This window comes from Eptesicus fuscus, chromosome 7 (genome assembly GCF_027574615.1).
Source record: "Eptesicus fuscus isolate TK198812 chromosome 7, DD_ASM_mEF_20220401, whole genome shotgun sequence".
In the NCBI taxonomy this organism is placed as follows: Eukaryota; Metazoa; Chordata; class Mammalia; order Chiroptera; family Vespertilionidae; genus Eptesicus; species Eptesicus fuscus.
Window position 1 is genome coordinate 108,156,222 of NC_072479.1, and position 15,373 is coordinate 108,171,594.

Here is a 15,373-nt window from a genome sequence, read left to right on the forward strand (position 1 = left end):
ACCTGAGGAAGTCAGGGAGGGCTCTGTCAGCACATGCCTTTGAGTAATGTCTGGAGCAGAGTCTGTCTCAGCCAACTGAGCAGGAATTAAACTGCTATTGAGATTTCAGGGTGTATCTGTTGTGACTAACCTTAACTAGTACAGATCTGCAAAACCCTGGGGCACAAGGAACTTGTTTGGGTCTGACGGGTGGTCACCAGAGGTTTATACTCTGGTTGTGCACAGTGTTTTCTCTTATTTTAACTAGGAGCAGGTCAGATAACGTTGGCTGAATTTCAACATTAATTAAAAGCCAGCTGATAAAAACTCTGCTCACTGCTGCTCTCCCAGGGCTGGGCAAGCTGATGTGCCCAGAAGCCCACCCAAATGGACACTTCCCCAGGGTAGGTTACACAGGCACCCGAGAGGCAGGGCTCTGGGAAGAAAGCTCTGCTATGGACTGTCACATTTTGTGAGCACAGGTGTACTTTTATAAGCCTCTCAGGGAGACTCCAAAGAGCTTAGGAGCCTCTGCCCTGGGGTCCTCTCATGTGCTTTCAGGGTTTTAACTTCCTTCAAAGCTGTTATCAGGAGCCTAGATCTTAGCTTTTTAAAATATTTTATTTATTTTTAATCCTGACCTGAGGATTTTTTTCCCCCATTTATTTTTTAGAGAGAGAAATAAAAGGGAGGGAGGAGGGGGAGAGAGAGGGGAGAGAAAAACATAGATGTGAGGGACCGGGGTTGGGATCAAACCTGCAACCGAGGTACATGCCCTTAACCAGGAATCAAGAGACCCTTTAGTCGTTTGGCCAACGCTCTAACCACTGGGAAACTGGCCAGGGTGATTTCCTTAGCTTTTACTTTATATTTTCAAGAATCTATGAATATTTCTTTTTTTAAAAAAAAATATTTTTGTTGATTTTTTTTACAGAGAGGAAGGGAGAGGGATAGAGAGTTAAAAACATCGATGAGAGAGAAACATTGATCAGCTGCCTCCTGCACGCACACCCCCTACTGGGGATGTGCCTGCAACCACAGTACATGCCCTTGATTGAATCGAACCTGGGACCCTTCAGTCCGCAGGCCAATGCTCTATCCACTGAACCAAACTAGTTAGGGCTATGAATATTCCTTATAGACATGTCAAACTCAACATTTAAAGAAACCTCATTTAATCATCCAATTACCCAAAAGAGAAAACATGAATTATTTTCCATGTCTTCCTATCAGGTTTATCAGTCCTACCTTTGACGGTCTTGGCTTCCTGATCCTCAGTTCCTTAGTTTGAGTTCTGTCATTTCTCCCAACTCTGCTGCCACCATGAGGAGTACCCTCTGAGAGCCCTTGCTTCTTATCCTTACTGCACCCCACTTTGTGGGAAGCTGGAGTCCAGCCTACGAGCCCCTGGGTCCCCCACTCCACATGTCCCCTCCCCAACTCCACGCCAGCCGCAGCCTCCAGCATTGCCTCTCCATTGCAGCAGGCACCACCCACCTGGGAGCTCTGGCTCCTGCTGTCCCCGCAGCCAGGAATCTCTGCCCTCAGCACCTACCTGGCTTGTGCCCTCATCTCCTTGCCTTTGCCACTTTGTCTGAAGTGGTCCCCTTCCCCCATTGCTCCCATCCTCTTACTTACTTTTCTTCTTAAGCACGTATTGCTCTCTGACTTGCTATGTACTAGTGACTTATCCTTCTTGGTGACTGCCCATCTCCTTACTAGACTAAACCCCACAGGGAGGGGTACTTTCTATATTTTGCTCACTGCTGTAGCTCAGTGCCTGGCACACTGTGGTACTCAGCAAGCACCTGCTAAATGGATTATTCCAAAAGCCTCCTGGTCTCCCTGCCAGTCACTCCATCCTCTGACCCATGCCTGCCTCACCTAGCGGTGAGTTCCACGTGGGTAGGTGGTGCCCTGTTCACCACTGAATCCCCAGCACAGAGCCAAGTAGGTAGCGGGTGTTCCATAGACACTGGTTCATCAGAGAAGGCCCAGGACTCTACCTACTCACTGTGGGTTTTTAGCACCCACAGAGTGCTGACATTTGGATTCACTCAAGCATGCAGCAACAGTAATGGAGTGCCTACTTATACTGGCTCTTTTTTATGTAATTTATTGATTTTTGAGAGAAACATCAATGTGTTGTTCCACTTATTTATCTACGCACTCATTGGTGGCTTCTTGTATGTTCCCTGACCAGAGATCGAACCTGTAACCTTGGTGTCCTGGGACAACATCCTAATCAACTGAGCTACTTGCACTTTCCATAAAAATTATGTTTTGTTTATTTTTATTTTTTTAAAATATATTTTTATTGATTTTTTACAGAGAGGAAGGGAGAGGGATAGAGAGTTAGAAACATCGATGAGAGAGAAGCATCGATCAGCTGCCTCCTGCACACCCACCACAACCAAGGTACATGCCCTTGACTGGAATCGGACCTGGGTCCCTTCAGTCCCCAGGCCGACGCTCTATCCAGTGAGCCACACCAGCTAGGGCTGTTTTGTTTATTTTTAATGTTGCTTTAATAGAGAAGCTGACCTGAGGGAAGCTGTATGTGTTGTTGCAGACTATCCTGTGTGCCTCATGGGCATGACCCCCTGACCCCTGACCTTAGGCCTGGCTGCAGCACCGAGGGGAGGCTGAGGCCCCACGGGGCTGTGCTCGAAGTCAGAGGGGTGCAGAGGGTTGCGGAGGCACCCCTGTGCAGAGGAAGCAGGCGGCCCCACTCCCCAGCAGACAAACAGAAGTGACCTCAGGGAACAGGTGGAAGTTCTGAAGCCATAATTTATTCCAAGTGCACGTAGAGGGTGTGGACAGTGACCTCAGCAGACACACACATTTCCAAGCTGGTCATAGCTGCTCAGTCTCCGAGCCCCAGCCCCTCCCTTACCACCTCTCTGGCCTGAGCTGGGGCAGGGGAGGGCCTCCTAGTTCCCACACAAAACACAGGAACCTAAGGGCTCAGGGAGGATCCCACAGCCTTATCTTTATTAGTATCTAGCAAGAAAAAAAATCAAAAGTCCCTCCCTGCTCCAACACGCCCCCCTCCACCTGGTGGGTCCTCAGGGAGCAGCGTCTGCCGGGGGAACGCCTGCTGCCAGAGCTGTCCTTGGAGCCTGGGCACCTGTGCATGGCCACCCCGGGGGCCTGTAAGCTGACCACAGGCCCACTCCTCCACACGTGGGGACGGAAGGGCAGCTGGCACGTCCCCAGCCCTCAGCTGTCGGCCTTGGGCACTTTGAAAAGATCCGCGATGTCCAGCAGAGCCTGGCGGATGTGGTTCCCAAAGCGCTGGGCGTTCTGTGGGAGCCAAGACTCAGACCCAGCTCCAGGCGAGCCCCTGCCCTCTGTCCCACAAAAGAGGTCTCTCCCTAGCCAGGCAGGGCCCAGGGTGGTGCCCCCTCCTCAGGGCTGAGCTGGAGCAGGAGACTCACCGTCTCTGAGCTGGAGAACTTGCTGGAGATGTGGAAGAAGATGGTGTTCTCACCCGCGATCATGTAGGAAACCCCATAGCCGTCATCCGCCACCTGAGGCAGCACCGGGATGAAGATAGGAGGTAAGCTAGACCTGGAGCATCTGAGGCCAAGCTGAGGCTGCCTGGGAATCCCCACAAGATTCCCAGGAGGGCCTCCACCCCAGATGCTGCATTTTCACTTTTCCTGAGGTCAGGACTACACCTAGGAAACAGTGTGAAAACCCAAGAGCTTCCCCCGTCCCCCAACCCCCGATCCAGGATCTCAGCTTCCCTCAGGAGGCTCCAGGTCACCGCCTCACCCCAGGGGTGTCTCTAGAACCCTGACTGACTAGCCCAGTGAGCGTCTCAGTGGGAGAGCTGCACGCAGTGGGAGAGCGTCTCAGAAGGGAAGCCGGCCTGGCGCGGTCCTGCTCCAGAGGGGTCCCAGGCACCTGTTTCCACGCAGGGCAGGGCAGGGCCATGGCTGTGTTCCTGATCTGGTCTGACCCTGAGGCCCTGCAATCCCCACTGAAACCCCCGGGCCCCGTCCTACCCACTCATCCCCCTTCAAGGGCACTTACGGGGCCAAAGCCGCCACCAGCGCCCAGATGATTGGGGTACTTTTTTGCGTCAAACATGCCGATCTGGAACTGAGCAGTCTGGCTGGTGGAGAGGCGCCAGGGTTCAGAGAGCACCTGTTAACAGGAGGCTGCAGCCGTCAGAGACCTGTGCTCAGTGCACGTCTGCTGACAGGTGGTGTCCGAGTACCTGCGTGAGCCAGGCACTGTCCTGGCCGAGAAAGCAGAAGGAACACAGGGCAGGACCTCCCTGACTGCTGCCCCACCCCCAGTTCTCACCATTACAGCATCTGCACAAAACAGCTGACCTGCCCGCCCCTCTGCCTCCCCTCCTCCAGCTGCTCCTCCATTGGCTCCGCCCTCCCCTCCTGCTGTCTGGGCGCTGGAGGTCCCTTCCACAGGAACGTGCTGCCAGCCTGATTCCCCTTAGCTTTTTCCCTTTCCTCAGGGGCACCCGTCACCCCTGACATGCCACACGTTCGTCTGTCCATCCCCCTCACAACACCACCAGCTCCATGCTCAGAGCCAGGACCACCTGGGAGGTGTGGAGCGGGAAGCCCTCCAGGAGGCCGTGGGGACAGGGGACACACCCATCAACACAACTGACCTCAGCCAGGAAAGGGGAGCTGACCCCCAGGTACTTGGAGACCACGTACAGGCAGAAGAGGTGCCTGTCGATGCCAGCCCCTGTCATGGCCAGGCGGTACATGTTCTGGTGCTTCTCTGAAGCTTTCCGGAAGAGACTCTGGAGGTCTGCTTTCTGGGGGGCAGAAGGGAAGCAGTGAGCAGCCCTGACCCTCGAGGCGGCATGAGGCGGGAGCAGAGGGGTGTCACCTCACTGTGTGGCCAGGGGGCCTCACCGTGTGGGACCCCTGCACCATGGCCTTGACGAAGGCTGTGGACTCATTGGTACAGGAACGAACGGTCTCGGTCCGTCCCTCCCGGAACAGTCTGGTCATCGAAGCTTCATAGGTCAGGCAGAACTTGCCCTTGTCCTGGGGAACATGGAGGGGTGAGCCTAGCAGGCTGAGCCCGGTGCTGCCTGCACAGCGCCAGCCCGAAGGGCCCCTACCCGGAAGTGAGCCAGCTGCAGGGCGATCTGCACAAAGGCATCGGGGCTGGTCCGGCACTTCTTGATGAGGCCTTTGCCGAAGGGGAAGAACTGGAAGCAGTACAACTCCACGTCGTCGGCCAGCGCCTTGGCCACCTGGTAGGAGCGCTCGATGGCCACCTGGCACTGAGGAGACACGGGAGGGTCAGGAGGCTGTGCTGGGGAGTCTCAGGGCTCTCGACACCTTCGGGGGAAGAGAGGCACTGTCACGTGCCCCGTGACCACCAGGCTCCTCCCTCACAGCTTCTCTAACCACTGGCCCTGGAGGTCCGTTAACCCTGTGGCTAGTCTGGACCGGAGAGCTCCAGCCACACCCACTGGGGCTGGGCCGGAGGGGAGGGGGCCGCAGAGCATCCAGGTACTTATCACTCTCCCATGCCTGTCCCCGCCCCTTCTTGGCCTACGCACCCGTTCAGGAATATCCCACTGCAGCCGCTGAGGTGGCGTCAGCGTGAGGTTCGGTTTGCCCACGCAGTGCCCAGTCTCCGTGTAGCCCAGGTGGAAGATGTCAGTGCCCAGAGCAAACTGCAGGGAGAAGGTTGGGCTGAGAGCCGTCCTCGTTCCCCGCTGTCTCCCACAGCCTGCCCCGTAGGACTCCTCTCTGGCCTCTTACCTCCCAGAGGTGCCCCATGATAGGGGCGTCTGCCCACGAGTGTTCCGTGTTGAGACCCAACTGGCCATTCTTGAAGGCCACGAGAGTGAAGGACTTGTCGAACCACCTGCGGGAACAGCAGACGTAGTGATGACGGAGGCTGGGGGAAGGCTCGGCAGCAGTGGGGCGGGGCTGTACCTGTTGTAACAGTTGCCGTGCAGCAGGGCCTTGCCGTAGAGGCTAAGGCTGGCCTCGTTTTCGGGGTCGTAGCTGTGAGACTCCTCATCCAAGACCACAAAGAAGGCGGCACGCTCAATGGCATCCAGAGCAGCCCTGTTCTTGCCGGAGCTGAAGAAGGTCTTGCGCGCCTGTGCCCACTCCACTCTAGGGTGTGAGGGGAGGGTGAGTACAGGGCCAATCGGGCCAAGGACGAGGGCACCACCCAGGACCTGGCCAGGCCTGGAGCGGAGCATGGTGGGCTGCCAGGCTGTCCTAGAAGGTGTCCCTGCCCCTATGCAACCCCCTTGCTGCCCCCAGTTAGAGGTTATGGCAGCCAGGCCACTGCCATTGCCACCAGTGCCCTCACCACTGCGGGCCGCAGTTTGCACAGAGGATGCTGTGCCTGGTGCGCCCCTTCTTCTGTCATGCCTCCGGCTCCAAGTCCTGGGGTGGGGCCACTCAGGCCACAGACAGGGCACCGCCCGCCCAGGACCTGGCTATGGCTGGGCCAAGCCCCTCTCCTCAGGAAGACATGCCACTGGGATACCTTCCGCCGGCAGTGAGGGCCGCCAGCCGCTCCTCCCCAGGCTGGGGCGGGGAGGGGTCGTCCAGGATCCTCTGGAACTGCAGCTCCAGGTCCCGGGGCTTGAGCAGGTTGGAGCCCTTGAGCAGGTTGGAGCCCTCGTAGAGCCACACCTTGAAAAAGCGGCCCTTGTGGTAGACGGCCACGTGCCTGCTTTCGTTGAAGTGCTGCAGCACGTCTGTGACAGAGCCAGCGCGTGGGCAGGGAGCACCTCCCTGCCCGGCAGCCCTGGGCGGGGCGGGGCCCACCCGCCATGAGCCTTCCGTGGCCCATGTGGCTCCTGCTGAGCCAGGCCTCTGCCTGGGCCTCCCTCCCTCCGCCAGGGCCTGTGCTGGCTGCTTCCATGCCTCTCGTTTATGCCAACAACAGTCCCCAGAGGCATTTCACAGAAGAGGAAACAAAGCTCGAGGAAACAACACAGACTCCCAGTGTCAGAAGCACAGGCTGCTGCTCCTGTCCCTGCCAGACCCCGCGAGCTGCCCTCCCCGTCAGTCAAGGGCAGCAGCACCCCTCCGGGTGCTCCTCACTCTGGAGGCCTGCCCTGTACGGGAGGCCGCAGTGGGGACTTGGGAGTCCCAGGACTAGTGTCATGCCTGTAAGCAGCAGGCGGCTAGTTTTGGTAAAAAAACCCAAAACTGGCCATCTTGACAGTTACACCCCGAGACAGCGTGGGTGCTGGTGACAAGCAGGTGGCCGGACCTCGCCGTGGTGGCCCAGAGTCGGGAGGGAAGGGGATCTTCCTGATGGCTCACCACAGACGCTGTGGCCGTACCTGTCTCCTTGCCCGGGATCCGCGTGGTGTTGAACATCCTCTCCATCTGGTTGGAGCACATGGGCACAATGCCCAGTGCCATCACCTAGGAGGGGGGCACGGCATGGCTAAGGCAGGGCCTCCTCTCCCTTCAGTCCTCAACCCCAACACAACTCACAGGCTTGATGTCCTCGCGGTCCAGCTTGCGGCGGTATGTGATCATGGCGTGAACGATGTTTCCCAAGCGGGCAGCCTGCACGTCCGTGTTCTTGATGAGCACAAAGTCCTGCGAGAGAGAGCCGAGGCTGCAGGGCAACGTGACAGGTATGGGGGGCCACCTGGTTTCCCTGCTCATGGCCTGAGGGATCTTGTCCCTTTTCCCCAGTCTATCCCGTGCTCACTGTCAGATGAACCTGCCAAAAATGAGATGCCCACCTGACCCCATCACTCCTTGGCCCCAGCTCCGACCTGAGCGGTTTTTCCATAACCTATTTGCTTGTGTTTTGTTTAGTTTGCCTTGAGAAAGGTGTTCCCACCACTAAAAACAAAACAAAACAAAACAAAAAACAGCTTAAAACCTCAGGTACAGATGAGTTGTGTGTGAGTTTCTGGGAGGACAGGTGTGGGAAGGAAGGGAAGGACAGCATGCGATTCAGAATGAGCTGTGGCCTAGCCTGTGTGGCTCAGCAGTTGAGCATCATCCCATGCACCAAGAGGTCACAGGCACATGGTCAGGGCACATGCCTGGGTTGAGGGCTCGATCCCCAGTAGGGGGTGTGCAAGAGGCAGCCTATCGATGTTGATGTTTCTCTCTCATCTAAGTTTCTATCTCTCTCTCCTCTCCCTTCCTCTCTAAAAATCAATAAAAACATATTTTTAGAAAGTGAGCTCTGGACAGTGGGAGAGCACTGAGGGCACACGGCTGTGTGATCCGTCCTGTGCACAGGCCGGTGCTGGGGCAGGACGAGGGCCAGTCATGCAACATAGGAGCCAATGTGGCCTCCTGGGTGCTGAGAGCAGCCGCTCCGGATCCACAATGACACCTCGGCAAGCCTAAGGGAACTCCCTGGTAATGGCATCAGGATGGCTGCGAGCCCACAGCCGGGAGGCCACTGAGGGAACCCAGGCAGCGAAGTGAGCCCGAGGGACCCTGCGAGGGGCTACTGGGTTCTCCGGACCCTCAGTATCCCCATCGCCCCTAAGTTGCTTCCTGACTATTCTCCGAGGGCTTCTCCCATCTTCCTTTTCCTTCCGGCCTCACCCCAGAATCCCCCCTTGCCTGTGGAAAGGGCCACCAATGGCTACCTCTTACCATCACATAATAGTTGCTGTTCACCATGAGGGGGTCCCTGCCTCGAAGGTAGATGTATTCTTCCCACCAGTCACTCACCTGTGGGTGGGTGTGAGGTTAGGGCTGGGGTAGAGGGCAGGGTGCGGGCGGCCAGGATGTGAAGGGGGTGAGGGTAAGCCCAGAAGGGGACTCACATAGTTAGTTGCCCACCACGACTTGAATACCAGGTACTTCTGCAGCCTGGGGGCAGTCTTGTCCTGGAATTCCTTGGCTAGTACCTCCATGCGCTGATACTTCTCGTCATCCAACAAGGGCCGCACAGACTCCAGGTACTATCCGGCCAGGTTACCGTCAGTGTGGGGGCCAGGCAGCAGTGGCTGCCTCTGTCCCGACCCTGTTCTGACCCAGCCTCAAATCTGCTCTCAAATCCACTCTTTGAAGGGGACAAATCCCAAGTCCAGCCTACCCTGCCCACCATGATGCCTGACACAGGCCCTTACCCGCTGAATGGTGGCTTGCACTCTGGGCACGGGAAGCTTGGGCAGGGACGTCTGAAAGCTGTACAGCATGGGCCGCCCGCTGGACAGAAGGCGGACACAGGTCTGGGGGTGCAGAGCAGAGTGTGTTGGGCTGGGAATCAGGGGACAGAATGGAAACAAACTAGCCAACACCTAAGGAGCTGGACCCCAAGCTCTCAGAACTAGGACAAACCCACGTGCAGGCACCGGTGCCCCCTGCCTGTCCCCTCCAGCTCAGGACCCCAAAGGGGGTGCCCGGGTCTCAGACCAGATGCCTGAAGCCCTCCACCACTTGCGCTCACCGCCCAGACTTTGGTGCTGCGGCTGGTCTGGCCGTGCGCCTCAAACATCCACCCGTGGTAGGAGAGCAGCAGCTTCAGGGTTTGGCGGAAGAAGAAGATGCCCACGATCCAGACCCCCGTGGAGAAGATGGCCATGCTGACCAGGGCTCGTGTCTGTGGGGTCTGGTAGGGGCCAAACCTGTTGGAGAAGGGGAGAGGGGAAAGGGCTGCAGGGGGTGCATGGGAGGCCAGCCTCAGGGGAATTCTGACCCTGCACCCTCCACAGCTGTGAACCATCTGGGGGAGGCACCTCCCTGGGTACACTCACAACTAAGTGCTACACACACACACACACACACACACACACACACACACGGACTAGGGCCTGAGATGATGGTGGCCAGGGGAGGGCTGCTCCTACAGCCTCTAGTGGCTGTCGCCCTGTGTCTGCCCGGCTCAGGAACCCTGGCTTTGAGGCTCACCCAACCTCCTTGGTGGCCCTGTTCCTCACCTCTCAGGGAGGTGTTTCTGGATGTAACAGACCAGCCCATTGGAGATGTCCAAATTGCAGTAGGAAGAACCCACTGTTGCCATGACGACAGCCAGCCAGCTGGTAGGGCTGCCAGGATACACACCCCTAAGGATGCCGTTCTGTGGAGCAGAAACAGGCACGCTTACCGCCGGCAAGCAAGCACCTGTGAGGTCCCGGTCTTCGCCTGGGAGGTTTTCTCCTTGGGTCACCTGCCGTGTTCTTACTACTTCACACCCCATACCTGCAGCACCCAGTTACTCAGCGCCTGATGCTACTTCTCGCACACCTGTCTCCCCTCCACGCCTTGAGCACACCTCTGGTTTCTGCACTGCTAGAACATGTTCCCCAGCAGAACTGCCAGCCAAGCTTGAGGTGGAGGACCTCGACAATAGAGCAGCAGCTGACACCTGGCCCCGCCTCCGCAAGGCTCTGTTCTGCACCTGCTGGCAGGAATAGGCCAGAACCACCTGTGCGCACCTTGATGCGAATCAGGCGTTTCTTCCAGGCGTTGATCTCAGTCAGGTAGAGGTGTTTCAGGGCCTCCCGACTGAGCCGGAAGTCGAACCCATCTGGGGTCACAGTGAACTGGAAGGCCACAGCCTGGTGCGCTTCCGCCATCCTGGGGGTTGGCTGGCACCTGGGAGGGAGCAGGAAGGTGTTTGGGTGGGCTCAGGTCTGCCCCGCCCCCAGCCTGCCCCTGCCCCCACCGAGCTAGTGGTCGCCCAGCCAGCGGCCCAGGCCCCCCCCCCCCCCCCCCGCCCCGGCCCCCGGCCCCCCGGCCCCCCAGCCCTGCCAACGGCCGGCAAACCCTCGCGCCCGCGTTCAGGGCAGGCTTCGCTGCACCGGCGCAGGAGTCAGGAAGGGGGTCAAGGCCTTGAAAACTTCAGGATCCCATAGGGCAGTGAAGGGCGGCCTCGGGGTGGAGGCGAGGTGCCCCGGGCAGCGTTGTCTTCTGGAGCGCGGCGGGGTCCGGGGGCCCCCAGCCCCGACCGCGTGGGGCCCGGCGCGTCCTCGCCCCCGCACTGCGCTCTGGGCCGCCCGGGGGGGCCTGTGTTGCCCCCAACTCCACTCACAGCTCTCAGGTTCACTCCTGCCTGCGTGTGGGGCCAGTCGCTCTGGCCCGTGTCCCCGCGTCCTTCAGGCCGGCCACCCCTGCCCCGCCCTCACCGGAACCTGACACCCTCTCCCAAATTTGGGTTGAGAAAACAGATGCGGGGCGGCAACCAGAACCCCTCCCCTCCATGGCGGAAATCGGGAGTGGGAGGGCAGCTTTCCGCAAGGTGAAGATTGCTCAAAGGTCTGGGGACCCAGCGCGCGGAGGCTGGGGGTGGGGCACAGGGTCTCACGTGAGCGGGTGGCATTGGATCTAAAAATAGTCGAATGTAGGGGAAAGGTCACCCGTGTCAGCGGTGCGGCCTGTGCCCTGATCTCCAGGGCGAAGGGCTGAGCAGCCCCACCCAGAGCGCACTTTGCACCATTCCTCCCCAGTCCCCTGCCCAGTTCCTCCGAGGATTTATCCACTTCTAAGCTGGACCCAGGGTGAGGGGTAAGGGAGGGGCCTCCAATCGGCAGAATGGACCCGGAACCACTTTCCCGCCCAGAGCACTGAACCGCCATGCTTTTCAGGAGGGGAAACCGAGGCTCAGAGCAGTGGTCACTTTGTCAGTCTATGTGCATCCTTGTGGGTACTTTTTGCTGGACTGAGCAGGGCTGGAACAGGGTGTGAAGTAAGAAGCTCGTTTATTGTTTCAAGGTACACAGACCAGGGGTTCCCGCCCCTGGGGACCTGCTCAAACCGAGGGCAGAGATCACCCTCCTCACCCAGCTCACTGGAGGCCCAGGGGTCCCCAGGGCCTCCTGCTCTTTGCCCCTCCCCCCCAAGGTCCTGCAGGGAAGGCTCTGGGAACGTCCAAGGAGCTGTGGGGTGGAGAGTCAGGATGGGGGTTGGAGGCTGGTCAGCTGCCCCTTCTGCTGGAAGTACAACTGGAACCGAGACTGGGCGTACTCCTGGGGAGGAGACCACCCCACACACTGGTGAGCAGGCCTGGGAGGAGTTCCCACAGCCCCCATCTGCCCACAGCCTCCCAGGGCTGCCCTGAGGCAGGACCAGAGGCCCCTGTGACTCCTCCTCCCCCACCTAACTGGCCACCTGGGTTACTCACCAAGTAACCGAATTCTATGGTGGACATGGATGCCTGGAGGATGGACCAGAGACCCCAAAAGAAGTGGGACGCCAGAGCATACCTGAGGGAGGTGGGGAAAGCAGGGGGATTGGGAGCACATCTGGCATCGCCTGAATCCGAGCTCCAACTTCTCCCCCACTGCCCTCACCCCTACCCTGTGCCAACTCTCCCATCAGCCTTCTCCCCCACCCCCACTGGGCACTGGCACCCTGTCTGCCTCTCCCGAGGCCCCCTTTCCTCGGCACCCTGCTCCACCCCGCCCAGCCACCTTTCCTCACCGATTAACCTCTACTAGCAAATCTTCTTCCAGTTTTTTCTGCTCCTCTGGGGAGACGATCTCACCTTTCTTTGCCTCTGCCAGATAATGGCGAATAAAATGGAGCTAAGATCAACAGACCAGAGTCAGGAAATGGGGAGCATGGAGAACTTCCTAGTTAACCCCCTTTCTCACCTCTCCAACCAGGCTTCTCCTTCCTTGTTCACAGGCCAAGTTCTACTCCCCAGCCTCCAGCCACATACCTGCTGCCCCTGCGTGGGGTAGTCTGCAGGCTGTGCTTTGTAGAAAGGCCACTCCTCGTGAGTATAATCATAAACCCACTCACAAAAATGGTTCCCAATGTCAAAGCCCCTGGGGGAATAAGGTGGACACTCAGTCCCCAAATCTGCTGGGCGGCTGGGAGGCAGAGATGGAGGCCTGGTCTGAGTTCCAGGGCTCTGTGGGGACAGACCCATGGGAGCCATGGGGTCTCACCGGTAGTTGTAGCTGCTGTACTCAAAGTCGATCAACATGATGCTGTCGGCGTTTTCTGGCTCTGAGAGCAACAAGATGTTCCCTGGGGGATGCAGTGGGGTACTGGTCACTCCAGGGCCCTCGGGCCCCTGCACCTTAGGTTGGAAGACTCAGGTGACGTTTCCTACCTTCCTGGATGTCGTTGTGGCAGAAAACTACTGGTGACGGGGTAGAGTCGAGCAACTTCCTGCAGGGGACAGGGGCATGTGTCTGAGCAGGAGTGACTAGGGGAGAGTCAGAGCCACCTGTGTGGGCCCTCGGGCAAAGCCTGGGGAGGCCACCGCAGGTTCCCGGCAGCACCTCCTGTCCTCTCTGCCCCCTCCCCATCCTGTCCTGCCTGCCCTCACCTGAGGTTGCCCATCTCATCCTTCAGGCTATACATCTCCAGCAGGTTCATCTGGGGGAGGCCAGTGGGGGGCAGGTCCAGGATCTGCTTTAAGTACCTGAAGTCCAAAGAATAGGACACACTCACTCCACTATCCCTCTCCACTGGCTCTCCTGTCTACCAGGCTGCCCAGCCATTTCCCTGTCACTGCATGGCTTGTCTGGCAGATGTTTGGAAGCCTGTTCTGTGAGAGACCATGCTAGACCCTGGGACGCCTGATCCACTAAGTGGCCGGCTGAACAGAGTCATGGTGCTTTATCAGAGCCCAGCCTGAGGGTCCAGCCAGGTGTGAGGAGCCCTCCGGAGGTCCCTGACTCACCGCTCCATGGTCCCAAACAGCCAGTGGGGCTCCTTAGTGAAGGGCATCTCCATGCCATGGAACCGGGCCATCTTCGTGGCAATGGCTGCTGACAGCATGGGCTCTCGAAGGTCTCGCGTTTTCAGTGGCAGGCTCTGCACCCAGGAACCTCTCAGGGTGGTGAGGGGGCTGGGGCAGGAGGGGGTAGGGATGGGGCAGTGGAGGAGACCAGGGTCTCGCGGTCAGGGACCTGAGGGCAGACACTGGGAAGGGGCTGGGGGCTGGGGAAGGAGGTGCCTCTTACTGGGATGTACTGCTCCAGCCGGCCCTCTGGAAAGACTCCGTAGAGTTGGGGCCCCAGGGTCCGCTCCGCAAGGATGGCGAACATCACACTTTCAAGGACCAAGGAGTCCACGCCCTGAAGGAAGATGGACAACGAGGGGCGGGAGTCGCACGGCCAGCGGCTGGGCAGAGCGCGGAGGGTCTGCGTCCTGCTCCCAGCACAGCCAAGCTTCAGCCCATAACCGGCAGGTTCCAGCCCCTGAGCCTCGGCGTCTCAGCCTCGGTGGGGCAGTGCCACCTGCCAGGCCCCCTGGGCAGACCTCGCTCCGGCCTCACCTGCAGGATGGCCCCGTACAGCCGCAGCAGCACCTCCCGCGGCTCCTCGCCGACGCTGGGCAGGTGGTCCGGCAGCGAGCAGCGGAAGAGCAAGTTGCTGAGGCCCCCGCTGCGGACCACACCGGGGTCTCAGCCGCCGCCAGCTCCCGCCCTGCCCGTCCTCCCCTGCCCCGCTCGCAGAGGCTGCAGAACCGCGGGGCATCCTCGGAGACCTTGCCTGCCCCCGCCCCGGCCCGCAACTGGCAGGGGCTGACCCCTGACCTCCCACCTCACGGGGTCAACTCGCAGCTCCTCCGGCCGCACCCGGCGCCAGGCCCCGCCCAGGTACTCCCGGCACCACTGGTGGGCTCGGCGCTCGGTGTCTCGCGACTGCGCGGAGCCCCGCCGCTGGTTCGGGACTGCTTCCGGGCCCTTAGGTGGCCGCACGCTGTCCTTGGCCAGGCGGCCGCTGACAGTCCCGCCTCCAGCCACCGCAATTCCCTCAGCCGCCATGGCGAGGGCTCGGCCCCGGCCCGGCCCGGCCCGGCCCAACGCTCGGCGCGCTCAGCCTCCTAGGCGGGCTCGGCTGCGCACGGCTCCGCTTCCGGCCCGCCGGCGCCCCTCAGGTCGCGCTCGGGCCTCTCCGGCTTTGTTCGGCTCCTGGCGACGCCACTCGGCTCTCTCCGCGACCTGGTCCCGAGCCCTTTCGGAGGCCAAACTCTGCGCGTCTCCTCTTGCCCCGCCCCTGCTCGCTCGCGCTCTGGGCGGGGCCGCAGGGGAAAAGGAAGCGGCGTCGCCAATCAGAAGCGTCCTGAGCGGAGGGTCACGCTGGCCAATCCCGTGGGCGGGTGTGTTGAAGGGGGGCGGGCTTCGCCGGGAACCGGAGCGGACCAGCCGCGCGGTCGCCAGCGGCGGCGCCTCACCGAGCTTCGGCGAGGAAGTGTGAGTGTGACGGGTCCCGAGCGTGGTCACACCAGGGGAGGCTGAGAGGGCGTGGCGCATGGAGGTGCCGAATGAACACTGGATGTGATGAAACATTGTGACCCTTGGGACGATTTTAATGACGCCACGGACCTTAGATCCCTAACCACCGCCGAGACCTTGGGGGGAGCGCACCTCTGAGAGACGCTCTGGTCCTGCTTGAAACCAGGGTCTCCATGCCCCACGCACTGCCCCTCTTGTCTCCAGACCTAGAACAGTTACAGGATCTAACCCAGGGGAAAGG

General features: G+C 59.7%; 2 protein-coding genes across 5 annotated transcripts; both read right to left on the reverse strand.

Annotated features, from left to right (window-relative positions):
* Window positions 1–2,751: 2,751 nt before the first annotated feature.
* CPT1B (carnitine palmitoyltransferase 1B) lies at window positions 2,752–11,057 on the reverse strand. Of its 4 annotated transcripts, none has more exons than XM_008155435.3 (19): window positions 10,969–11,053; window positions 10,373–10,532; window positions 9,875–10,014; window positions 9,385–9,562; window positions 9,065–9,166; window positions 8,759–8,896; window positions 8,586–8,663; window positions 7,452–7,559; window positions 7,295–7,379; window positions 6,487–6,700; window positions 5,919–6,104; window positions 5,742–5,847; window positions 5,537–5,653; window positions 5,090–5,254; window positions 4,878–5,012; window positions 4,625–4,777; window positions 4,021–4,134; window positions 3,420–3,512; window positions 2,752–3,285 (listed from the first exon to the last, which is right to left on the reverse strand). In XM_008155435.3, exons 2-19 carry the CDS (start codon window positions 10,511–10,513, stop codon window positions 3,202–3,204), a joined length of 2,337 nt encoding a protein of 778 aa, XP_008153657.2. In that variant the 5' UTR covers window positions 10,514–10,532; window positions 10,969–11,053; the 3' UTR covers window positions 2,752–3,201. The 4 variants fall into 4 exon arrangements, 3 of the variants coding, with proteins under 3 accessions (XP_008153657.2, XP_054575660.1, XP_054575659.1); XM_054719685.1 differs by lacking the exon at window positions 10,969–11,053 and adding an exon at window positions 10,704–10,719; XR_008556689.1 differs by having other exon boundaries at window positions 3,198–3,285; window positions 4,021–4,148; window positions 10,969–11,057.
* A 675-nt stretch (window positions 11,058–11,732) lies between these two features.
* On the reverse strand, window positions 11,733–14,872 carry CHKB (choline kinase beta). The gene is made up of 11 exons (XM_008155438.3): window positions 14,438–14,872; window positions 14,170–14,278; window positions 13,856–13,969; window positions 13,573–13,706; window positions 13,216–13,311; window positions 12,997–13,055; window positions 12,830–12,911; window positions 12,598–12,706; window positions 12,357–12,460; window positions 12,058–12,139; window positions 11,733–11,902 (listed from the first exon to the last, which is right to left on the reverse strand). The coding sequence occupies exons 1-11, from the start codon at window positions 14,659–14,661 to the stop codon at window positions 11,828–11,830; spliced, it is 1,188 nt and encodes a 395-aa protein (XP_008153660.1). The 5' UTR covers window positions 14,662–14,872; the 3' UTR covers window positions 11,733–11,827.
* Between the last annotated feature and the right edge of the window lie 501 nt (window positions 14,873–15,373).